The sequence below is a fragment of the Brachyhypopomus gauderio genome, unplaced genomic scaffold (genome assembly GCF_052324685.1).
Source record: "Brachyhypopomus gauderio isolate BG-103 unplaced genomic scaffold, BGAUD_0.2 sc72, whole genome shotgun sequence".
Taxonomy (NCBI): domain Eukaryota; kingdom Metazoa; phylum Chordata; class Actinopteri; order Gymnotiformes; family Hypopomidae; genus Brachyhypopomus; species Brachyhypopomus gauderio.
The window spans coordinates 1,416,650-1,442,306 of NW_027506893.1; the positions used below are offsets into that span (position 1 = coordinate 1,416,650).

The 25,657-nt window shown below is 42.8% G+C and overlaps 1 protein-coding gene and 1 long non-coding RNA gene across 3 annotated transcripts; one reads left to right on the forward strand and one right to left on the reverse strand.

The window, feature by feature from the left end:
- Nucleotides 1–1,151: 1,151 nt before the first annotated feature.
- Nucleotides 1,152–20,791, reverse strand: LOC143491216 (uncharacterized). Its single transcript, XR_013125137.1, has 3 exons — nucleotides 20,683–20,791; nucleotides 3,466–3,577; nucleotides 1,152–1,322 (listed from the first exon to the last, which is right to left on the reverse strand). It is a non-coding gene; the product is annotated as an uncharacterized LOC143491216 (long non-coding RNA).
- Nucleotides 6,714–24,188, forward strand: grapb (GRB2 related adaptor protein b). Of its 2 annotated transcripts, XM_076990033.1 has the most exons (6): nucleotides 6,714–6,905; nucleotides 7,024–7,147; nucleotides 13,927–14,024; nucleotides 14,481–14,600; nucleotides 23,157–23,325; nucleotides 23,843–24,188. In XM_076990033.1, the coding sequence occupies exons 2-6, from the start codon at nucleotides 7,070–7,072 to the stop codon at nucleotides 24,020–24,022; spliced, it is 645 nt and encodes a 214-aa protein (XP_076846148.1). In that variant the 5' UTR covers nucleotides 6,714–6,905; nucleotides 7,024–7,069; the 3' UTR covers nucleotides 24,023–24,188. The 2 variants fall into 2 exon arrangements, with proteins under 2 accessions (XP_076846148.1, XP_076846147.1); XM_076990032.1 differs by having other exon boundaries at nucleotides 6,715–7,147; nucleotides 23,843–24,187.
- Nucleotides 24,189–25,657: the final 1,469 nt, after the last annotated feature.

The following is a 25,657-nucleotide window of genomic DNA, read 5'->3' on the forward strand; positions in this document are numbered from 1 at the left end:
ATTTCTCTCTCGCTTGCTTACACACTGCTGCATGAGGCTCACCTGTGTTTTACCTGTCGTTGGCACAAAAGGTGAAACACAATATTCAAGAAGCTCTCATTCTATTCTAATGCTCTCATTACAAAATCTTTAATCCTTTCAAGTGTGAGGTCTATAAAATATAAGCATGTCCTGCACAGACCTGTGGGTATATTCTATTGAGGAGGAGAAGGAGTGGCTTATTGTGGTAGTTTTCAATGGAAATTCCTGCTATGCCCACTATTCCATATATCAAATCAGAACCGAAGGACATGAAAACACACATGAATGAACAACTACAGAAAATCTGTTGGGGAAAAGGTACAAAGCAGCAGCAGAGGAAGAGCAGAGCTAGAGAAGATGAAGATGAAGATGAAGGCTTCGCCCAAGGAGGTAGTTGGTGTCAAATGAAGTTCGTGCTGCATTAGTCAAACATGCCACACACCGAGGCCTGAACACAGCGGGAGGAAGTCAGAGAGTGAGAGAGTTCAGCCTGACTCCTCTTTTTCAGAGGACTCATTCGAGCTTTTAGGAGGGAAGCCAACACAGTAACCTGAGCCTTTGTTTTGCTAACAAGGTTATTTTGTTCACGACATTCACAGCTCTACACACGTCAATATACTGTATGAATGTAGTAAGCATTTTAAATGCTCTGATATGCTGATATATATAAATGCGTGTGCCTCGTTAAATCATTACCTTTCCTTATTGAGATTCAAATCTTTTTTTTTATATATATCCATCTTTATTTTTGACAACAGACTTCTCCTGAGGAGGACACCAGGATGGTAGAACTTCCAGAAGATGTTCTGCCATTCTTCAAAGATCATTTCCTGCTCAGCTGCTCAACGGTGAAGAAGCTGTGTTATCTTACCTTTCATTTTAAAATAACCCCGAGGGGTTCTGTTAGACGCGGGGCCAGCGTCACGCTGCGGAAGGGGACGGTTTTCACTCTGGTAGAAACTCTTGTTTGACATTGACAGTGAGGTTTGGATTACCATCATGTTGGAATGTGAGTTTTCTGGCACATTCATGTCATTCATGATGCCATTTTTAAACACCATCCCCCAACACCTTCCACATCCACATCAACACACAGATCCCCCCCCCCCCCCCCACCGGTGCCTCACTGTTAGGACTGTGTGTGTATTGGCAAAGTACATACCAAACACACTGAAGCCCATCTGAGCCCAACGAATGAATGAATGAAGCAATGTTTCATCTCGCAGTTTCCTTTGCCCCAGATCAAGCAAGGGCAGATCTCCTGGCTGCCATCCGGAGACGCTGACTTTGTACTGTCTGCCCTGTCATAGAAACATCATTTTCATTGAAAGCCCTTTTTAATTGGAAGATACGGGTGTGCTCAGTTTGGTTTCATCACAGGTATGAACTTGTGTGTCAGTGATCACAGGTTTATTCATTTTTGTTCCACTCATTTTTCTATATATCTTAAGACGTGTTAGGCTGATTGTCATTCTAAATTGCCCGTAGGTGTGTGTGTGTGTGTGTGTGTGTGTGTGTGTGTGTGTGTGTGTGTGTGTGTGTGTGTGTGTTGGCCATGTGGTGGACTGGCGACCTGCCCATGGTGTACCTGCCCTCGCCTGGAGATGCTGGGATTGGCTCCAGCCCCCCCGTGACCCCGACTAGCGGGATTAAGCGGTACAGATAATGGATGGATGGATGGATGGACTTTTTTTTCTATATATACATTAAACAACATTGTGAAAATTTGTATTTTCAGTTTTTTCAGATTATTGTTGTGGTGTGAAACATGGAGGAATGTGGAACCTCACGTGAACTGTTTGATATTTCACCACCACTACTTCAGTCCATGTGCTTAATTCTGCCCACTATAAATGAGCACAGTGTTTCTAAACCTACATAAATAAGCTGAAATATGTACAAAAGAAGTAGTGGAAAAATGGAGATGTTGAATCACGTGCATGTTGGATTGAAACCAGTAATCCTCCCCAGGGTTAACTATGTTCTAAATGTCAGACTATCATGTTTAAGCAAATACCTTGCACATACAGGAACAGAAATACCTTGCATATCTACACTTCTGTGAACGCGCTTCTTTGTTCTGAACATACTACAGCCGAAACTAGAAACCATTGGTTATAAAGGTGATAAACAAACAAACTGTCAGTGAAATAAAACTGTTTGTCTTATGTGGGACACTGAGCCTCTGCTCAGAAATATCCCTGTGCTAATTTTACAGGATTGATTTGGGAGATAAAGTCAAACTTTGGGAGCAAATAAGTGGGTCAACATCTGAATTTAAAACAGCAATGTCAGCAATGAGCAATGTTTTTTGGGCTTTAACAACTAGCTGTCAGGATGCTGGAGTAACTGGAGAAACTAATGTACTTCTGAGAAATAAGTATTCACTTCCACAATATAAGTAGTTACTGGAGAAAGTCACTGGTTCATCATTAATGACGTACCCAATACCTCTGTAGTTTCTCCGTTGCAATCAGGATATTTCAACAGGATATTTTGTTCCTACATTGCACTTAAAGAAGAGTACGATCAGCAGGGCAGTAAGAATGACTAAACTGCCATTTATTGTAAGTAAATAGTAACAACATCCTGTGCTAAGTTATAGTCAAGTTAAAGATGTTATAATAAATCGGAGGGCTACGGGATGATCCGTAGTACAGTTTGAATTCATGCAGTGTGTGTCTTACAGTAACACTGTGGTAGCACTGTGTGTCCTATGGTTACACTGTGGTAGCATTGTGTGTCATATGGTTACACTGTGGTAGCATTGTGTGTCATATGGTTACACTGTGGTAGCATTGTGTGTCATATGGTAACATCGCAGTAGCACTGTGTGTCCTATGGCAACACTGTGGTAGCAGTGTGTGTCCTATGGCAAGACTGTGGTAGCATTGTGTGTCCTATGGCAACACTGTGGTAGCAGTGTGTGTCCTATGGCAACACTGTGTTAGCACTGTGCGTCCTATGGCAACACTGTGGTAGCAGTGTGCTTCCTATGGCAACACTGTGGTAGCAGTGTGCGTCCTATGGCAACACTGGTAATGGAGCGTGTGCTGTCCAGTGTGAGGGGAACAGGACCTCTCTCCAACAGGCTCTGCACAGCTAAGCACTTGCTGTCCAGCACAGACTGTACTACACCCAAATTACAGATAACTACAAATAACCACAATAAATGTTACACTACATGTTATAGCATTTTACAGCATCAGCAATCTGGAAGGAGAGAGGTTAACTTCATAGTTAAATATCTGACAACCATTCTGATTCCTGACATGCTGAGGGGACAGAGAAACCTTCTGGGTCCTTCTCTGGCTCATTATAGTGCAGCCTGAGGCACCATCGATCCTGAGAGTCAAAGTCAGTATTAAGGGCGTATCTCTGGACCCTCAGTGCTAAGGCTATGGGTTCTGTGAGCTCATTGGTCACTGCAGGAGTCCTACTCACCCTGAAAAGCTAAGGCGAAGTAAATGGTGTGGGCGGGACATCTCATCGTCCAATGGGGATGAGGGGCGGGTGAATGAACACCTCTGTGGGACAGGACAACATGCTCCTCATCCTGCGTTTAACAACGGAAACAACAGTTTAACGGAAAATACACAATAAACAAGAATACGACTGATATGCTAGGAATAAATTGTGGCAATACTTCACATTGAGATGTTCCTATGAGTATGAATATCAAATGAATATCCTTTAAATATCACATTGAGATATTAGTGAGGTTCTGAACAAGAGTCAGGTGAATATAATAAAATACTGTTTCAGTTTGTATAATTGTATATATTATATTCATAATTAGTATTATCATTTGTGTTCTGGAATTTCCTTTTGGATTGTGGGTCAATTATACCTCATAACTACATATACCTCTTATAACCTCTTAATGTATACACAATACATATAAAAATTAATAAAAGACCTCACAATGCATTTACCTCTGCATCCAATCAGAAAATGACATTAGACTCGAAATTTACAAACATAAAATGGTGTGTTTGTGAAAGAGCATATAACCTAACCAGTACATGTGGGACCTTTCACCATGCCTGGTCGTATGCTTGTACACAGTGAGGGTATGTGGTTTATGTAGTGAATATAGTTGAGGTATAGTGTGGAGTATGTACACAGTGAGGGTATGTGGTTTATGTAGTGAGTATAGTTGAGGCTTTAGTGTGGAGTATGTACACAGTGAGGGTATGTGGTTTATGTAGTGAGTATAGTTGAGGTATAGTGTGGAGTATGTTCACAGTGAGGGTATTTGGTTTATGTAGTGAGTATAGTTGAGGTATAGTGTGGAGTATGTTCACAGTGAGGGTATGTGGTTTATGTAGTGAGTATAGTTGAGGTATAGTGTGGAGTATGTTCACAGTGAGGGTATGTGGTTTATGTAGTGAGTATAGTTGAGGCTATAGTGTGGAGTATGTATGTGTGTTCTCAGGCTAAGGCATCACCCTGTAATGAGTTCAGTCATTTGCCATGGAAACCAGGCCACCCAGAAGGAGGAGCAAAAGATCGCAACCTCCAATCAAGGCTGTGCTATCACTATGACAACCATGAGGAAAGACCTAGTATAGAATACGAAACAATACAATTTAGCAAAACTAATAGATTAAAGCCAACATGAGAAAAAATGTAATATCACATACCAGAAGGTTTGGTTGAATATCTTTGATATAAACATATAAAAGTACATATATATATATATATATATATATATATATATATATATATATATATATATATATATATATATATATATATATATATATATATATATATATATATATTTGGTACTTGAGTAAAAGTATATACACACACACACACACACACACACACACACACACACATGTCTTAAATATGCATACATCTGCTCCCGGAAACCTGAAAGGTTACGAACAAACATGGTACTTAATGAATACTGGGTCCAGCGTTTTGTCCTCATAAGTATTGTTCATTAAAGCCCTCGCCAGCCACTCTGTCTTTAGGACCTGCTGGTGTTGTTAGACGGTGGAGAGAAACACAGTAATAGCACAGAGCCTGATGACAAACCCAGTGGCCTCAAAAGATGATGATCACACACAAAACACACGCAGTCATCCACCATTCCAGGAATCCTGTTCAGCAGTGCATATAGAAAACGCCCAGAACTACCATTCAAATAGGGGCAGTTGTTTCTATGACTATTCATAGGACTTCTTATTAATATAACATTTTCGCACTGAGAATAACTTGCGCCTCTACAAAGATGATGCTGAACATATTCACAATAACCTAATTAAAGATGACAGTTCCAGGCAAGGCAATAAATCTGCTCAGAGTGGGTCATGAATCCTTTAAATAACACAAGAACAGTCACACAGACTTAGCAGATACACATACCAATACCATAATCCTTCCTGGTCATGCATACTGCTGTGCTTTAAAATATTAAAGACAGCACACCTAGTCTTCTCTAATGGGATGTAAACATGCTCGGAATCAGGATATTTGGGCTCAGGTGGGATTTATGTTATTTAGTTCATTTGTTTAATGTAAGTATGGTAATATTCATTAATATTTCTGCCCCACCCACACATTTGCTCCATGGTGACATAGCCAAAAATCCAGAGGGGTGCACAAAAGTCGTTTCATTTTGATGAAAGATTTTGAATTAATGCCGATGAGTTGCACACAATATGACTTGATATAAACAGGCATTAACTGGATAAAAAGGTCAAATGTTTCATTTCAGCTCTATTCTGTTAATCTCTTAATAATAATTATTAACTCAATGTATATGGCATTTTTTTTTGGGGGGGGGGGGGGGGGGGGGATTGCAATAGTGCCATACAAAACTGACAGGCAGAAAGTTCAGTTCAGTTCATTACAAGAATATTTTTGTTTTCATACTTACCAGTTTACAGGTGTTATCCAGTAAGTAATTCTGTAATTCTTTAAGGGGTAGTTTCAGGAACCACAAAATATTATTTGTATCTGTGTGTTTGTGGGTGTGTATAAATGTTTGTGTATGTGTATATACATCTGTGTGTACACACACACACACACACACACACACACACACACACACACACACACACACACACACACACACACATTTAGAGTCCTAGTATATTTTAACAAGCATTAGCTCAGCTGAGGTTAAAGCCTCTGAAAATGTCTCTGAAAACTCAAACTGAATTAATCAAGCTTAAGCTACACCAGGGCTGTGTGTGTGTGTGTGTGTGTGTGTGTGTGTGTGTGTGTGTGTGTGTGTGTGTGTGTGTGTGTGTGTGTGTGTGTGTGTGTATTTAATAACTGTCACGTGTCTGCTGAATCACTGAGAGCTTAATGAGCATATGCAACAGAGCAGAACCCCACCCATCCCCCGACCCTGAATATCTCCACAGATACACGCATATAAGGGTTGGGTTTTAGATTCTGACTTAACACTGTTAGAGGACATATTCTCTCTTTCTGCTCCCTCTCCTCTCACATTCTCTCTCTCTCTCTCTCTCTCTCTCTCTCTCTCAGTAAGACTACAACATTTTGATACTTAACATTTATTCCAAAGTATTTTGGAAACTTTATTTTCCAAAACCGTGACCCCATCACACATCCTCTCTCCATCTTTTCCTCTCCCTCCCCTCTTTCCCTCTCATCTCTCATCTCTCTCTCTCTCTCTCCCTCTCATCTCTCTCCCTCGCCCTCTTCCCACTCTCACAGATTACAGCTGTAGTGGAGACACACACAGCTCTCTCTTCTTCTCATCACTGGTTTTTGCTTGTTTGCACTTTTTCTTCGTGGTCTTGCTCTTGGAAGAACGGCCCTCCTCTCCTCACTCATCTGTGGACACTCTCTCCTGCTTCAAGTCTTCCTCACTGATTTCTTCTTCTCTTTGTCTTTGAGTAAATAACACACCTTTGTCATTTCCATAGTCCCTCGCGCTCCACCTGTCACACTCTAACCATTGTCTTCCTCATCCTTAATTCTTCATCTCCTCGTTCCCCTCCTGTGGGTGTGCAGTCCATCCGCTTCCTGCATCTCTGCGACTTCTCTACGTCTCCATGTGATGGAGGCCAAGGCGTTGTACAGCTTCAGAGCAACAGAATGTGATGAGCTGAGCTTCCAGAGAGGAGACATCCTGAGGGTGAGTGAGGGTGTGTGTGGGGGTGTTTGTGTGGGTGTGAGGATGTGTGTGTGGGGGTGTTTGTGTGAGTGTGAGGATGTGTGTATGGGTGTGTGTGTGAGTGTGGGGGTGTTTGTGTGGGTGTGAGGATGTGTGTACGGGGGTGTTTGTGTGGGTGTGAGGGTGTGTGTATGCGTGTGTGTGAGAGTGTGAGTGTGTGTGTTTGGGTGTGTGTGAGAGTGTGAGGGTGTATGTATGGGTGTGTGTGAGTGTGTGAGTGTGAGGGTGTGTGTGTGGGTGTGTGTGAGAGTGTGAGGATGTGTGTATGGGGGTGTTTGTGTTGGTGTGAGGGTGTGTGTATGGGTGTGTGTGAGAGTGTGAGGGTGTGTGTGAGAGTGTGAGAGTGTATGTATGGGTGTGTGTGAGTGTGTGTGTGGGTGTGTGTGAGAGTGTGAGGGTGTGTGTGTGGGTGTTTGTGAGTGTGAGGGTGTGTGTGTGTGGGTGTGTGAGAGTGTGAGGGTGTGTGTATGGGTATGTGTGAGAGTGTGACGGTGTGTGTGTGTGTGAGTGTGAGGGTGTGTATATGGGTATGTGTGAGAGTGTGAGAGAGTGTGTGTGGGTGTGAGTGTGTGTGTATGGGTGTGTGCGAGAGTGTGAGGGTGTGTGTGTGTGAGAGAGAGAGTGTGAGGGTGTGTGTATGGGTGTGTGTGAGAGTGTGTGGGTGTGTGTATGGGTGTGTGTAGGTGAATGTAGGTGTGTATAGGTGAGTGTGGGTGTGTATGGGTGAATGTAGGTGTGTATGAGTGTGTATAGGTGAGTGTGGGTCTGTATAGGTGAATGTAGGTGTGTGGGGGGGTGAATGTAGGTGTGTATGGGTGTGTGTGCGTGAGTGTGGGTGTGTATAGGTGAATGTAGTTGTGTATGGCTGTCTGAGTGTGGGTCTGTATAGGTGAGTGTCGCTGAATGTGGGTGTGTATGGCTGTCTGTGGATGTATGTGGGTATGTGACGGTGTGTGTGAGTGTGTGTGGGTTAATGTGGGTATGTATAGGTGAGTGCGTGTATGTGTAGGGGTGTGTGGCTGTGTGTGGGTGTTTGTGGGTTTGTGTGGGTGTGTATGGCTTTTCTACAACTTACATTACTTATTTTCTCCAGATGAAAAATGTACATTTCGTTTTTATAGCATTGCACTTTGAATTATTAAGTACTGTTTAACGGCTCCAATTAAATGTAGATCGAAAAAAATCAGTGATAAGTGAATTTGATCAGTCTTTTAAAAAAGACAACTGATTTGGTTGTCTTTACACAATGTGAATGCTTTTGTAATGATGATGAGGGTGATTATAAGGATTGATGATGATAGGAGAAGAAAAATAAACATTTATAAGAATATTTGTAAGAATATTTACGATATATTACATACACTCACGTTATTAGATACACCTGTCCAACTGCTCAATAATGCAAATGTCGAATCAGCCAATCACATGGCAGCAAGTCAATACATTTAGGCATGTAGACATGGCCAAGACGATCTGCTGCAGTTCAGGCATCAGAATGGGGAAGAAAGGTGATTTAAGTGACTCAAGTGACTTAAGTGATGATTTAACGTGGCGGGCGGGCTGGTCTGAGTTTTTCCGAAACTGCTGATCTACTGGGATTTTCACAACTATCTCTAGAATTTACAAAGAATGGTCTGAAAAAGAGAAAATAATCAGTAAGCGGCAGTTCAAATAACCAGTCGTTACAACTGAGGCATGCAGAAGAGCATCTCTGAACATACAACACGTCGAACCTTGAGGTGGTTGGGCTACAGCAGCAGAAGACACACCAGGTGCCACTCCTGTCAGCTAAGAACAGGAAGCTACAATTCACACAGGCTCACCAAAATTGGACAATAGAAGATTGGAAAAACGTTGCCTGGTCTGATGTGTCTTGATTTGTGCTACAACATTCAGATGGTAGGATCAGAATTTGGCGTCAACAACATGAAAGCATGGATCCATCCTGCCTTGTATCAACGGTTCAGGCTGGTGGTGGTGGTGCAATTTTCCTGGGACACTTCGAGCCCATTAGTACCAATTGAGCATCGCCTCAACGCCACAGTCTACCTGAGTATTGTTGCTGACCATGTCCATCCCTTTATGTCCACAGTGTACCCATCTTCTGATGGCTAATTCTAGCAGGATAACGCACCATGTCAAAAAGCGCAAATCATCTCAGTTTGGTTTCTTGAACATGACAGTGAGTTCACTGTACACGAATGGCCTCCACAGTCACCAGATCTCAATCCAATAGAGCACCTTTGGGATGTGGTGGAACAGGAGATTCACATCATGGATGTGCAGCTGACAAATCTGGAGTAACTGTGTGATACTATCATGTCAATATGGACCAGAATCTCTGAGGAATGTTTCCAGTACCTTGTTAAATCTGCCACGAAGGATTAAGGCAGTTCTGACGGTAAAAGGGGGTCCAACCCGGTACTAGCAAGGTGTACCTAATAAAGTGGCCGGTGAGTGTATCTTCTTGCTAGTTTGTTTTTATCAGCCAGTAGGTCTTATTTTAGTAGAGCAGGTTTAGTTTCTCTTATATTTCTTAATAATAATAATAGTAATAATAATGTATGTTCTTTATACTATTGTTATGTAATTATGCATAATTGCTCAAATATATGGCATGTTATTTAATAGCAAAACAGTTCTGCTCCCATTAAAATTTAGTTTAAAAATAAAAAATGTGGACTGCAAAAATAACTGTCTTTGTAACAGTTTTCCCCAGCACTCTGAGAAACAACTCTGCTGTACATTTAACATTTCTAATGCTTTGGCTTTAAAAATTGCTTTGCCCTGGTTGAAAGTTCAGGTTATTAATGTCCCAGGGCTGCTACCTGTCAACTACACCTCAACTACACCTCAACTACACCTCAACTACACCTCATCTCCACCACTTCACCACTGCTACCTGTCAACTACACCTCATCTCCACCACTTCACCACTGCTACCTGTCAACTACACCTCATCTCCACCACTTCACCACTGCTACCTATCAACTACACCTCAACTACACCTCAACTACACCTCATCTCCACCACTTCACCACTGCTACCTATCAACTACACTTCATCTCCACCACTTCACCACTGCTACCTATCAACTACACCTCATCTCCACCACTTCACCACTGCTACCTATCAACTACACCTCATCTCCACCACTTCACCACTGCTACCTGTCAACTACACCTCATCTCCACCACTTCACCACTGCTACCTGTCAACTACACCTCATCTCCACCACTTCACCACTGCTACCTGTCAACTACACCTCATCTCCACCACTTCACCACTGCTACCTATCAACTACACCTCAACTACACCTCATCTCCACCACTTCACCACTGCTACCTATCAACTACACCTCATCTCCACCACTTCACCACTGCTACCTGTCAACTACACCTCATCTCCACCACTTCACCACTGCTACCTATCAACTACACCTCATCTCCACCACTCATGTCAGAAATGTCCTCCTTTCCTCTTCTCCTCCGATAACTGAGATCCCAACTAAGATAACTCGGATGAGAAGATAACTCGGATGAGAAGATAACTCGGATGAGAAGATAACTCGGATGAGATGATAACTCGGATGAGAAGATAACTCGGATGAGAAGATAACTCGGATGAGATGATAACTCGGATGAGATGATAACTCGGATGAGAAGATAACTCGGATGAGAAGATAACTCGGATGAGATGATAACTCGGATGAGAAGATAACTCGGATGAGATGATAACTCGGATGAGATGATAACTCGGATGAGAAGATAACTCGGATGAGATGATAACTCGGATGAGAAGATAACTCGGATGAGATGATAACTCGGATGAGATGATAACTCGGATGAGAAGATAACTCGGATGAGATGATAACTCGGATGAGATGATAACTCGGATGAGAAGATAACTCGGATGAGAAGATAACTCAGATGCGTCTGGGCCTCACAGTTCTGCTTCCATTCCTGCAACCATCAAATTGGCTGCAATCACATCTGGTCTTAAAACGCCAGGTCTTGACTTCCAGAATTACAGACTAGTTTCCAATCTTGCCACACAGCTGAAACTTCTAATGATCTGTCTGAGTAGTTGCACTCTGGATTTAGACGTAACAATAGTACTGAATAAGCACAGGTTAGGGCTATAAATTATCCATTTTGTGAAATTGACTGTATACTTGTGCACATGGTGTTCCCCAAGATGTAGTTTTTGGTTAATCACATTTAATTCTTAGTAATTAATTAGATATTTTCAGTACTATGTGGATAATATACAATGTGAATGATATACATGTGAAGATGGGCGGAGGCAGGCACAACGACGAATATCGTGGTGAAACATAGAACGTTTATTGCACACAAAACGTGAAGTTCAGCGCAATAGCGCAAGCACTTAAACATGTGACTTACACAGGCACGAACTTTAGACGAAGACGAGCACGAGACATTGCGCAAACACATTAAATAGGTGAACTACACATTCCCCAGTGATCACGAGACAAGGCACAGGTGAGACTACGAACATGCTTACAAACAACCCACACCCACGGAACTACAAACATGGACATAACTACGCGCAGACAACGTAGCGACACGCCCACAAGGAGGGGTACGGAGCTGTCACCGTGACAATACAAATGCAAATGATATACACTGATGCCTTAAATGTGCTGATACAAAAACCTGGATGGTCCAAAGGTTTTTTTTATTAAACGCTGATATATTAGAGGCTATGTAATTGCTTCCCTAATCACCCATAATAAATCTGGACTGCACACTAAATATTCAAAATTATCTACTTATTCCTTGGCCCAGGATTAGAATCATGAGGTTATTTTAGCCACAGACTCACACAATCAATATCATCACATTTAAACAATTAACACAGTTCTGTCTTCTGAAGGACATTTCTCCATCATGTCCCTCTCTTTCCTTCAGACTTAGCAACTGCGGTCTTTGTTTATATCTTTATTACATTTACACAAGATTATTGTAATTCCATCATCTCGTCTGACCTTGAGAAATTGTAGCCTGTTCAGTCCTCTGCTGTGGAGGTTCTTGTCCAGACCAGAGGAGGAACAACCCCCACCCTCAACTTTTATACAAGCTGAATGCTCAGCTTCACATAGGATATAAAGAACTTCGATTTTAAGAATTTGAATGGTTTGATGACTCTTTAACTTTCCACCCTTTCGTCCGTATTCTCCATGTTATCTCCGTTCTCGTAGCACTCGTTCACTCTCTGGTTCTTCTCTCTGGTTCTTCTCTCTGGTTCTTCTCTCTGGTTCTTCTCTTTGGTTCTTCTCTCTGGTTCTTCTCTCTGGTTCTTCTCTCTGGTTCTTCTCTTTGGTTCTTCTCTCTGGTTCTTCTCTCTGGTTCTTCTCTTTGGTTCTTCTCTCTGGTTCTTCTCTCTGGTTCTTCTCTCTGGTTCTTCTCTTTGGTTCTTCTCTTTGGTTCTTCTCTCTGGTTCTTCTCTCTGGTTCTTCTCTTTGGTTCTTCTCTCTGGTTCTTCTCTTTGGTTCTTCTCTCTGGTTCTTCTCTCTGGTTCTTCTCTTTGGTTCTTCTCTCTGGCTCTTCTCTTCGGTTCTTCTCTCTGGTTCTTCTCTTTGGTTCTTCTCTCTGGTTCTTCTCTCTGGTTCTTCTCTTTGGTTCTTCTCTCTGGTTCTTCTCTCTGGTTCTTCTCTTTGGTTCTTCTCTTTGGTTCTTCTCTCTGGTTCTTCTCTCTGGTTCTTCTCTTTGGTTCTTCTCTCTGGTTCTTCTCTTTGGTTCTTCTCTCTGGTTCTTCTCTCTGGTTCTTCTCTTTGGTTCTTCTCTCTGGCTCTTCTCTTTGGTTCTTCTCTCTGGTTCTTCTCTCTGGTTCTTCTCTCTGGTTCTTCTCTCTGGCTCTTCTCTCTGGTTCTTCTCTCTGGTTCTTCTCTCTGGTTCTTCTCTTTGGTTCTTCTCTCTGGTTCTTCTCTCTGGTTCTTCTCTTTGGTTCTTCTCTCTGGTTCTTCTCTTTGGTTCTTCTCTCTGGTTCTTCTCCCTGGTTCTTCTCTCTGGTTCTGCACCAGTGCTGGAAGGACTTTAGTGAAGCTGCTTCAAGAACAGTAGTCCTGTTCACCTAGATGCCTGGACATTTCTGACCTTCTTTCCATAACACATTTGAAAATCCATCCTCAGCTTTCACAATGACATAATTACTGGCAACTTAGCTAAGTAGCTAAGTATTGCCACTTAGAAATTTAATATTTTCTATGAAAATGATTCACTAATTTAGTTCATGGTTCAACTTTCTTATTATAGTTTTGGTAATTGTCATTATTATTATTATCAATTTCCTTGCTCCTTTAAGATTTTTGTATACTGACCGTATACATGTGACGCTAGGCGCGGAGAGAAGGACGAGACATGAGTCCAGTCTCGAACACACTAACGTGACTTTAATAAACACAAAAATAGTGCAGTGAGCGTACGCAAAACAATCACACATTTACTACGTGTATAACTTAAAGACGAGCACGGGACACTGCGCGAACGCACATTAAATAGACGAACCACATAAGCCCCAATTGTTCACGAGACGAGCCACAGGTGAGACCGATGAACACTCAGACACAACCGCACCCACGAAGATCCACAGACGCAGATGACTAGACGTAGACGACATAAACACACGCCCAAAAGGGAGGGGTCAGGGGCTGTAACGTGACAATACATATTTTTATATATAGTAATTTGTTAACTTTGATCTTCATGTTTTTACAGGTGACAAATATGGATGATGACCCAAACTGGTACACAGCTGAGCTGTTAGGGAGGAGGGGCTACGTACCCAAGAACTACATCAACGTAAGACCCCACGCGTAAGTATCAGTATCCGTGTGCTCATGCATATGTGTGTGTGGGTGGGTGGGGGCTAAAGGCCTGTGGCTAGAATGGATTGTAACACAGAAAGGATTATAGATTATAATCTAGAATGAATTGTAACACAGAAAGGATTATAGATTATAATCTAGAATGAATTGTAACACAGAAAGGATTATAGATTATAATCTAGAATGGATTGTAAAACAAAGAATTAAAGATTATAATTAGACGATTATAATTATAATCTAGATTATAATTATAATCTAGATTATAATCTAGAATGGATTTTACTCTATGGTAATGCAAAAATCTTAATTCATGCCTTGGACTGCCATATCCCTGTCCACCAGGACTGATTCCTATTTGTGCAGTTATGGGATCAGCTGTAAGGGCCGTACAAACAGAAGACAAAGGTATAATAATATTGATCCGGATGCTCCCGGGTTCTGTAGGTGGTTCGTGGGAGGAATATCCCGGCACTGTGCCGAAGCACGGCTCAGGCCGCTGGAATGCGGTGCGTTCCTCATCCGAGAGAGCGAGAGCACGCCAGGAGAGTTCTCTGTGTCCGTGAGGTGAGAATCATGAAAGGCTCACATGTGCACACACACCCGCACACATGCAGTAACATCTTACATCTTCATCATCAATACTTCCTTTTGGGATACTTTACACATGCACAGATAAATAGAGCAGCCTGTAATCCTTTGTGTTCGGTAGTAAAGATAGTGGTGCTGTCGGAAAGGTTGGTGTCAGGTGTGTGTGTGTGTGTGTGTGTGTGTGTGTGTGTGTGTGTGTGTGTGTGTGTTTGTCCATTCCTGTCTGAGGTTTTTGTTAACACACTCACACCCTTCAGTTCTCTTCATCCTTAAATCTATTTAAGCAGCATCACATTCTTTCCACGTATCTGGAGATTTTGGGGCAATATAATATGTTATATAATCATTTGTTATACAAATTATTTATATTATACATTATTATAAAATTATTGGTAATATGCTATTTTCATTATTATAACATTATTAAATCAATAATATCCTCATTGCCGTTGGAACTGTTATGTGGATATAGATGACGGTGTTGACGACCACTACAGATGAGGGTGTGACACCAGCTCTGAGTGTGTGTGATAATGTTTGGGGGGGTCAGTGTGTATGGCAGGTACCTGCAGACTTATAAAAGGAGCAAACTTACAAGAGGTGCAAACAGTAAACTTATACACGGGTGATGGGGGGCTGTGTGTGACTGGGAGGAGGAGGGAGGAGGGAGGAGGGCCCTCTAGTGGTCGGGTCTGGCACACCATTACAGACAATTAACTCATAGGGTGATGGATGGGTTTGCTTGAATAGTCCTCATGTCCTCAACCCTATTTTTTTTTTTTTTAAGTAATTTGTTCTTTCTCATTCCACAAAACACGTATCACGTCACGTATCTGAGCACGTCACGTGTCACGTATCTGAGCACGTCACGTATCTGAGCACGTCATGTATCTGAACACATCACATATGTGTACGTACTGTATCTAAACACATTATATCTGTGTACATATCTGAACACATATCATGTATGTGTGTACATATCTGAACACACATCATGTATGTGTGTACATATCTGAACACACATCATGTATGTGTGTACATATCTGAACACGTATCATGTATGTGTGTACATATCTGAACACGTATCATGTATGTGTGTACATATCTGAACACGTATCATGTATCTGTACATATCTGAACACGTATCATGTATGTGTGTACATATCTGAACACGTATCATGTATGTGTGTACATATCTGAACACATATCATGTATGTGTGTACATATCTGAACACGTATCATGTATGTGTGTACATATCTGAACACGTATCATGTATGTGTGTACATATCTGAACACGTATCATGTATGTGTGTACATATCTGAACACGTATCATGTATGTGTGTACATATCTGAACACATATCATGTATGTGTGTACATATCTGAACACGTATCATGTATGTGTGTACATATCTGAACACGTATCATGTATGTGTGTACATATCTGAACACGTATCATGTATGTGTGTACATATCTGAACACGTCTCTGCCTTCATTTCTGCCTTTTTGCCTCATTGAGGTCATACAAACTCTAAAGCAGCATTTTAAACTAATCTGCACATACACATCACTGGCTGGGGCGTTTTCAATCAAATCTGCAGGCCTGCCATGAAGTTACATGTAAAAGAAGCTATTATCCTAACACATCTGATGAGATTAAGTGCACCACCTCCTCCTCTCTCTCTCTCTCTTTTTTCTCTCATTCTCTATCACTCTGTCTTGTCTCTATGTCTCTTCCTCGAGTAACACCTGACAGCTCGTCTTCTTTTGTCACTCATGACCTCGAGCAGATTTCACGCAGTCGTGGGGCACAGAGGTATTCTGCCCACAGAGGTTGGCTGTGCCTGCCTAGCAGCTCTATCAGACCAGAGTGTAGCTCTATCAGACCAGAGAGTGTGACTCTATCAGACCAGAGATGGCTCTATCAGACCAGAGTGTGTGGCTCTATCAGACCAGAGTGTGTGGCTCTATCAGACCAGAGAGTGTAGCTCTATCAGACCAGAGAGTGTGGCTCTATCAGACCAGAGATGGCTCTATCAGACCAGAGTGTGTGGCTCTATCAGACCAGAGTGTGTGGCTCTATCAGACCAGAGAGTGTAGCTCTATCAGACCAGAGAGTGTAGCTCTATCAGACCAGAGAGTGTAGCTCTATCAGACCAGAGTGTGTGGCTCTATCAGACCAGAGTGTGTGGCTCTATCAGACCAGAGAGTGTGGCTCTATCAGACCAGAGAGTGTGGCTCTATCAGACCAGAGAGTGTGACTCTATCAGACCAGAGAGTGTGGCTCTATCAGACTAGAGTGTGGCTCTATCAGACCAGAGTGTGGCTCTATCAGACCAGAGATGGCTCTATCAGACCAGAGATGGCTCTATCAGACCAGAGTGTGTGGCTCTATCAGACCAGAGTGTGTGGCTCTATCAGACCAGAGTGTGTGGCTCTATCAGACCAGAGTGTGTGGCTCTATCAGACCAGAGTGTGTGACTCTATCAGACCAGAGTGTGTGACTCTATCAGACCAGAGAGTGTGACTCTATCAGACCAGAGAGTGTGACTCTATTAGACCAGAGTGTGGCTCTATCAGACCAGAGTGTGTGACTCTATCAGACCAGAGAGTGTGACTCTATCAGACCAGAGAGTGTGACTCTATTAGACCAGAGTGTGTGACTCTATCAGACCAGAGTGTGTGACTCTATCAGACCAGAGAGTGTGACTCTATCAGACCAGAGAGTGTGACTCTATTAGACCAGAGTGTGTGACTCTATCAGACCAGAGAGTGTGACTCTATCAGACCAGAGAGTGTGACTCTATCAGACCAGAGAGTGTGACTCTATCAGACCAGAGAGTGTAGCTCTATCAGACCAGAGAGTGTGACTCTATCAGACCAGAGAGTGTGACTCTATCAGACCAGAGAGTGTGGCTCTATCAGACCAGAGTGTGGCTCTATCAGACCAGAGTGTGTGACTCTATCAGACCAGAGAGTGTGACTCTATCAGACCAGAGAGTGTGACTCTATTAGACCAGAGTGTGTGACTCTATCAGACCAGAGTGTGTGACTCTATCAGACCAGAGAGTGTGACTCTATCAGACCAGAGAGTGTGACTCTATTAGACCAGAGTGTGTGACTCTATCAGACCAGAGAGTGTGACTCTATCAGACCAGAGAGTGTGACTCTATCAGACCAGAGAGTGTGACTCTATCAGACCAGAGAGTGTAGCTCTATCAGACCAGAGAGTGTGACTCTATCAGACCAGAGAGTGTGACTCTATCAGACCAGAGTGTGGCTCTATCAGACCAGAGTGTGACTCTATCAGACCAGAGAGTGTGACTCTATCAGACCAGAGTGTGGCTCTATCAGACCAGAGAGTGTGACTCTATCAGACCAGAGAGTGTGACTCTATCAGACCAGAGAGTGTAGCTCTATCAGACCAGAGAGTGTGACTCTATCAGACCAGAGAGTGTGACTCTATCAGACCAGAGTGTGGCTCTATCAGACCAGAGTGTGACTCTATCAGACCAGAGTGTGGCTCTATCAGACCAGAGTGTGGCTCTATCAGACCAGAGTGTGGCTCTATCAGACCAGAGTGTGGCTCTATCAGACCAGAGTGTGGCTCTATCAGACCAGAGTGTGGCTCTATCAGACCAGAGTGTGGCTCTATCAGACCAGAGTGTGGCTCTATCAGACCAGAGTGTGGCTCTATCAGACCAGAGTGTGGCTCTATCAGACCAGAGTGTGGCTCTATCAGACCAGAGTGTGGCTCTATCAGACCAGAGTGTGGCTCTATCAGACCAGAGTGTGGCTCTATCAGACTAGAGTGTGGCTCTATCAGACCAGAGTGTGGCTCTATCAGGACTACTAATCTGATCTTGTTTTAGAATAAATTTGACTTTGTGCTTTTTCTTTCAATTTTGATTTTTGTGAAGAAAGCAAGGAAGAGGGAGAGAGAAAGAGAAAGAGAGGGGGACAGAGAAAGAGAGAGAGAGTGGGGGAGAGAGAAAGAGAGAGAGAGAGGGGGGAGAGAGTAGTTTAATTTTCCAATGTTAAGTTAAATATTAAATTTAAGGTCAGTGTTCAGTTTAAACAGCTTAAAGAGTAGAAATGAATTAACATTGTACACTTTCTATTATGGTACCTTTTTTCTTTCTCTTTCACTCTCTCTCTGACATGCACATATTTAAAATTTTTTTAATTAAATTCAAATTCAAATAACCTTGCTGGAAATGTTATGGATATTGAATATCGCAGTTACATAATCAGAAGTCCCTTTGCAATGAATATCCTCTCATAGGTAGTATTTATTACAAATATAATTAAACAAACATTCGGTCAGATACATCAGTGAAGCAAACCCACGGACAGTGTGAAGTACTCAAATCTAAAGCATTTGAGTAAGACTTACTCATTGACTACGCCTGTCCAGTGATTGAGGGAATGCCACACTGGTGAAATCATCAGATCCTTTACTAAATGAGACTAAAAAAATTTATTTTAAAAAATGTAAACAGCACCTGTAAAAGTTTAAAACAGCACCATCATTTGATCAGTAAAACCATATTTTTCAACCTTGCAGTCAAATAAACAATTTCTACACTTTTTCTGAATATACAGAATTTCTGAATATACAGAAAAAGTAGCAAAAATATATAGCAAAAGTAAAAGCTGTTTATGCCTCAACAAGTATTACTACCAGAACAATGATATATCCACCTATCCAAGTTACTTTTACCGTCATGAATTAATAGAGACTTTTATAGACCCATAGTTGAATTATACAGGTCTAACAATAAAAATACAAGTGCTACAACAGTAAATACATCAATGATCTACATCCAGCAGAAACCTTAAGGCTCAAACAACACTCACACGTGTTCAGCATGACTGGCAAACATGCATACAGGCATACATACACCACAGGTGTTTATTCAGGAATGGCCTTCTGTTTGCCATGCCCCTTGTTTAATTAAACAGGGTGTAAGAGTGTTATTTTCACACATTTGGCAGACACATTTATCCAGAGCAATTTACAGTTTCAGTCATGGTAGAGAGGCAGGCTAGGAGTCATGTAAGGAGCCATGCCTAAGGACTTTTATTGATATAACGGTGTACTTTCCTGGCTGGGTTACTGGGGCTCACAAACCGCCCCACAATTGCTTGTTTGTTTAATGCAGCAAAGCTGGAGAGGATTGGACACTGTAAATAAATTCATACTACTTAAATTCCTGATTTCCCAGTGCCCTGCCTATTCAAAGTCAAAGTCAAATTTATTTATATAGCACTTTTTTCAACACATGTGACAAAGCAGCTTTGCAATCGTATGGGTCCAGATCCCCAATGAGCAAGCCAAAGGCGACAGTGGCGAGGAAAAACTCCCTATGATGGTGGAGGATTAGGAAGAAACCTCGGGAGGACCAAGACTCAAAAGGGAACCCATCCTCCATTGGGCGGCCCGTTAGCACAAGTCTGTATTTATAGTACAAATATAGTTCTATAGTTATAGTTCTAATTCTAGACCGAGTATAGTCACAGTCCCGTCAATGTAGAGAGCATCAGGTATAGGAGCATCAGAACGTCCTCTTGGGACATCGGCACATCCAACCACGGCATCGACACTTCCATGTGAACATCAATTTAAACAACCATCGATTTAAACAGACATACATAGCCTACGTGCCAGTGATTAGCATGTGGCTCCGGCAGGCTTATTTAAAGCAGCATAACTAAAGGGGGTCATGAAGGTTTCTGAGACATTGCTTTCCACCGAAGGCTTCGTCACAACCACATAGGTCCTAAGCAGTAAGGTGAGAGAGCTCACATAGATCAAAACTATTTAAAGCATGTGTTCATGCAGTGCTGAAGTTTTTACCTTTACTAGTAAAATTCCTTTTAGCTGACATACCAGCCAAACTGCAGCCTTTCAATTGCAGTTAAACTATTTTGCACCCCCCCCTCCACACACACAATTGCAGGTAAACTATTCTGCCCCCCCCCCCCCCCCCCCCCCCCCCCCAACAACTCAGCTTTTTCCCATCAATTCCCTTCCAGCATCTTGTCCACATCTACCTGCTGGCTCGGACATCTGAGAGCAGAAACCTTCTTGAAGTCTTCACATTCACTCGAGCCCACGAGGCCCAGATCACAGCCTTTATTCTTCAGTCCAGTTGGGTTTGGGAGGACTTGCTGTTTGGAAGCGGCCAGTATCATAAGCATTTTCATGTTTTCACCACATCCAACTACCTCCCCTTTCCTCCCGCTTTCCTGTTTATCTTTACGTGGTAAAGTTTTTTTTATTCGGCCATCTAGATACGAGTGGGAGAGCCGACAATGTTTCCTCCCTAATAGTTGTACATCCGTTTCTGTTTTAAGCCTCCAAATAGCTTGAAATTTGTCTGTTTTACCTCAGCCATATAGTCTGGGTTTGTACATTTGAGGGGAATAAAAAAAAAATCACTAAACTTTTATTTTGAAAAAATGAAACATAAAATACACGCCACACTGTTCAAATAAATAAATAAACGACATATAGCCAGTTTTCTGTTCTTGAACAAGGCACTTTTCAGTTCCTTTTTTCTTGCACAACAACTTTTCTTACAGTCCCATGGATAAGACTGCAGACAAGACGCTGCAGTATGAACTAAATCCAGGGACATCATGCGTTTTTGTTCCGTTAATCCAGCGTGTCTGAAACCAAATTCGGCAGCATTCATGTGGCATTGGGTCAATGGGTCTGGGTGGTGCCGTGTTGACTCAACTCTGTCTGTCTGCTGTCTGAGCTCGGCTGCATGAGCTGGGAAAGGCGGCCAGCATAACGCTGATGATCCCAAGTGAGTCAAAGGGAGAGAGAGAGAGAGAGAGAGAGAGAGAGAGAGAGAGAGAGAGAGAGAGAGAGAGACTAAATTAGCTAGAGAGTTTCTCAGGGGAGTGCACAGGAACTAAGGCTTGGAGAACCAGTACTTGCATCCACTAGCGAGTGAGGAAGCTTATCTTGCTTCAACACATACCTCTGTGGACCCAGGCACGTCCTCGAGGGCTTAAATCCATTATCAAAAAAACCCCGGAGACCGACAGGGAGGAGAAAAGGGAGTCTTCACTCCTCGCTGTGAGCAGTGGCACGAATGAAAGGGAGTCGTTTGCTCACTTCAGAACAAACGTTTTTCTGCCTATTTTGACCGTAGTCTTTATGTGCAAGCATAAACAGCAGCGGCTGCTACCACAGGAAGTGAGCTAGTCAGCGAAGGTCTGACATGAGGTCTGAGTCATGGTGCTCCAACAGTAGAAGGTTGGGGGGGGGGGGGGGGGGGGGGGGGGGGGGGGGGGGGGGGGGGGGGGGGGGGGGGGGGCGTGTGGGGTGTAATGGGTGGCGCAGGTACTGATTCTCGGAAGTGCTGCCTGTTGAATCCTGAGGCTGCATCTCCAGAGAAGAGGAACGTATTTGAGATGATGGGATTCGGACTGACCAAGAATTGGGTGATGAGATGCTTGTGGTGATGTCATAACGATACTTTCCATAACATCTGTCATGGTGTATTTTAGTTATGACAACACAATGGGTACTATAAGAGGTGAAGAGAAAGGAGGAATTGTGTCTGTGTTTCTATAAAAGCGCTCCGTCTCTATTAGGTACTGTTCTCTGTAACTAAAGCATGTGCTTACACTCACACACACACACACACACACACACACACACACACACACTCTGTTTTTGTTCCTCATTCTGTCTGAACAAGCAGTGTGAGTCCTATGTAACTATGTGCGTGCGCGCGCGCGCGCGCGTGTGTGTGTGTGTGTGTGTGTGTGTGTGTGTGTGAGTGTGTGCGAGGGAGAGAGGCAGAAGGTGCCTGTCAGGTGTGGCAGGGTGGGGCCTGCCTGGTGATGAAAGAGGCCCTCTGGAAAGTGTCAATGTGTGTGGGTGTATATGCGTATACATGACTCACATTACATTTCACAATATAGATGCATTACAATATGTGCTTTCTATTCATATGCATTCATAAAGCTGAAAAAACTTCATGTGACTAACACACGCACGCACGCACACACACACACACACACACACACACACACACACACACACACACACACACACACACACACACACACACAATATCAGAAGGTGCTTCCGTCTGAGCCCCCTCCAGGTTCAGTTCACTCTGGCAGTGATCACTGATCTCACACACGGTTCCGTGCTGCTCGACTCCTTCCTGCCCGCACCAGGCGAGCCCGTATAATTTTATGAAAGTCGTTAATCGAGCGTGCGATTCCAAAGTGCTCCAGGATGTAACGTTGGCAAGCCACATACTGCACCAAACCTTCAATCATTTCCACTCGTGGTATGCAAGGAAACCCACTCCATCCAGATCAAACAATCGGCTGCGACTATTTTGTTTTTCTTCTTCTTTTTTTTAATTTTGGTGGTAAACAGATTTTTTTCTCCCTTCCCGTTTTCTCTGCCCCTCCCACTACCCCTGCCCCTCCCACTCTCTATGCCCCTCCCACTCTCTCTGCCCCTCCCACCACTGCGTGCCCCATGCCTGCAGCTATGGTGACCACGTGCAGCACTTCAAGGTGCTCCAGGACCGACTGGGTCAGTACTTTGTATGGGACGAGGTGTTCACCTCGCTCAACCAGCTGGTGGACTTCTATAGAATCAACACCATAGCCAAGGAGAGGATCGTGTTCCTGCGAGAACCGGAGAGGCTGCTAGACGTGAGAGCATTCACCATACACACACACACACACACACACACACACACACACACACACACTATTGTATTCACTATTGTATTTTTTTTTCTTCCACTGACCTATGAATTACTGTTACACCTAAACCTGACAATAATTATTACAAGATCCAAATAACACCCACACGCACACATATACTCACACTTAATAAGTGAAAATTATAAATCAAATAAATAAATAAAATATCAAATGCTTTGTGTAGTCTTATATCTCAACCCCATATTTGTGTTAACTTTTCAACTTGTCACGTGTCCTAATTACACTGTGCTTATGTGTTTGTGTGTGTGTACTGTATTTCTGAAAGGTGCAATTCTAGAAGGTTTTTTTAGGCATTAGCCTGCAGAAGTGAACAGATTTAAAAATCCGTTGAGTCTTTGCGTGATCCTTTTACGTCCATTATGAAGGAGCATGTCCAGGTTTTCTTTCCCACACTTCTGAGAACTGTTTCTCACCTTGTTTCTCTCTCTTTTTTTCCTCCCAGAGGCCACGCCATGCCCACGCCCTCTTCAACCACACTCCACACCACGCCAGCCAGCTAGGGTTCCTGCGCGGTGATGTCATCGAGCTGCTGGACTGCTCAGACGCTCAGTGCTGGAGTGGGCGGTGCCGTGGGCGAGTGGGCGTGTTCCCGCCAGAATATGTCCGGCCTGTGTATCAATAGCTGTAAATATGTCAACTTTACATAAATTTTGGAAATTTTGACCATGCACTTACAATAACAGATTTCCGATAATAAAAAAATAATAATTTAATCAATATGAAAGTATTAAAAGAAAATTCGTAATTTTACATAGTTTGAAAACATCTTCCTCAATGATGTTACAAAAACACAATAAAAATGTATAATCATTAATGAAAACGTGAAAAGTTAATCATTGTTACGATGAAACACTGAATGTTACAATGAAAACGTATCATTGTTACGAGCAAAGCAGAACGTGGAGATGAGTTCAACTCGCAAAAAAGCTTTTATAAGTTTTAACACAGTGCAGGAAGGACTTTACGAATATAGAAAGCACACAACGAAGCGAGGTGAGACAGAACATTACTGTGATGCACATTACATACCTTGAACGAAACGAGACAAAAGTGATGACGAGGCGAGCCACAGGTGAGACGGTTGATCACATGATCACATGCGCATTGGACCACACCCACAGGAAATACACACATGGACATAACCAGACGTAGACTACACACACACACGCCCAAGGGGCCCGGGGCAGTTATGTGACAATCATGACTCTACAATGCTAGTCTGCTTGGTAATTTGCTGTTCTCACCACATTCACATTCATTCCACCACCCAAAAACATAGTTATCAGCGGTCAAAATCTGGTCAGAAACTAAGCATTGATGAAGTGGTCTAGGATGGCAATTGGGCATGGCAACAGGTCCTTGGGAATCATGTTAAGTATTTTAACGGTTCCTAAGACTGAACTCATTTGGACGAAGATGCTGGATATTGTTCCTTTAATATGCTGGAGACATTCTCCCAGTGTGGCCCATCACTAATACTACATGTAGCCATTATCGTTTTGCCAAGCTGTGTCTGGAAGACCCACTGGACCTTAGCTTGGTTGTTCGGGGGTGTATCCCACTTTGCAAAGATGTTTCTGTATACTATGCTAGCCACTTGACTATGCCGTATCTTTATGCTCTGCTGCCAGCATCTTGCATCCAATTGTTATCTGCTGGTCATCTTTGCCCAGGCCGGATCTGGGGTGCTGTCTGGTGTGGCAGGTCTCAGTCTCGATGGATCTTGAACTCACAGTTTGTTCCCGTGCTGCCGTGATCAGTGCCTCAATGCTGTCTTTCAATCCAGTCATTGGTAGGATCTCTATATCCACTTTTTGCTGATGGTACCAACCATTCAGTGGTTTGTCCTCCCATGATGGTTCCTGCACCTCCTCATTCCCACGCACCTCTGAGGTATCACCGAAGGTCATTTGTAGACGGTGCCTTAGATGTTGCAGTGGTACATTTAAAATAACATGTTGTCTGCTATTTATAATACGTCTATTCCTGATGTAAACAAAGTTGTAGATGTTTGTCTTGGTTTCCAGAAATAAGAATTTGCATATTTTGACACTTTTAACTTAAAGGTATTGAAGTAAGAAATCTGAATATGAGAACGTGAAACCAACTTGACTGAAGTTTCCTAGTATGCCAACGAGTGACTTTTGATCCCATTAAAATTAACTTAAAACTATTTACAGTTATAAAGGAGTGTGTCCTCTTACGGTCCGACAGAGATGTAGACTGTGTGAAAAAATCTGATAATTTTTACTTTCAC

What these genes read in the sequence shown, in the direction of transcription:
- grapb (XM_076990033.1), top strand. Translation starts at nt 7,070, where the DNA reads ATGGAGGCCAAGGCGTTGTACAGCTTCAGAGCAACAGAATGTGATGAG. An exon ending in GAGTTCTCTGTGTCCGTGAG is followed by an intron (nt 14,601 to 23,156) that starts GTGAGAATCATG and finishes CCATGCCTGCAG; the next exon opens with CTATGGTGACCACGTGCAGC. An exon ending in AACCGGAGAGGCTGCTAGAC is followed by an intron (nt 23,326 to 23,842) that starts GTGAGAGCATTC and finishes TTTTCCTCCCAG; the next exon opens with AGGCCACGCCATGCCCACGC.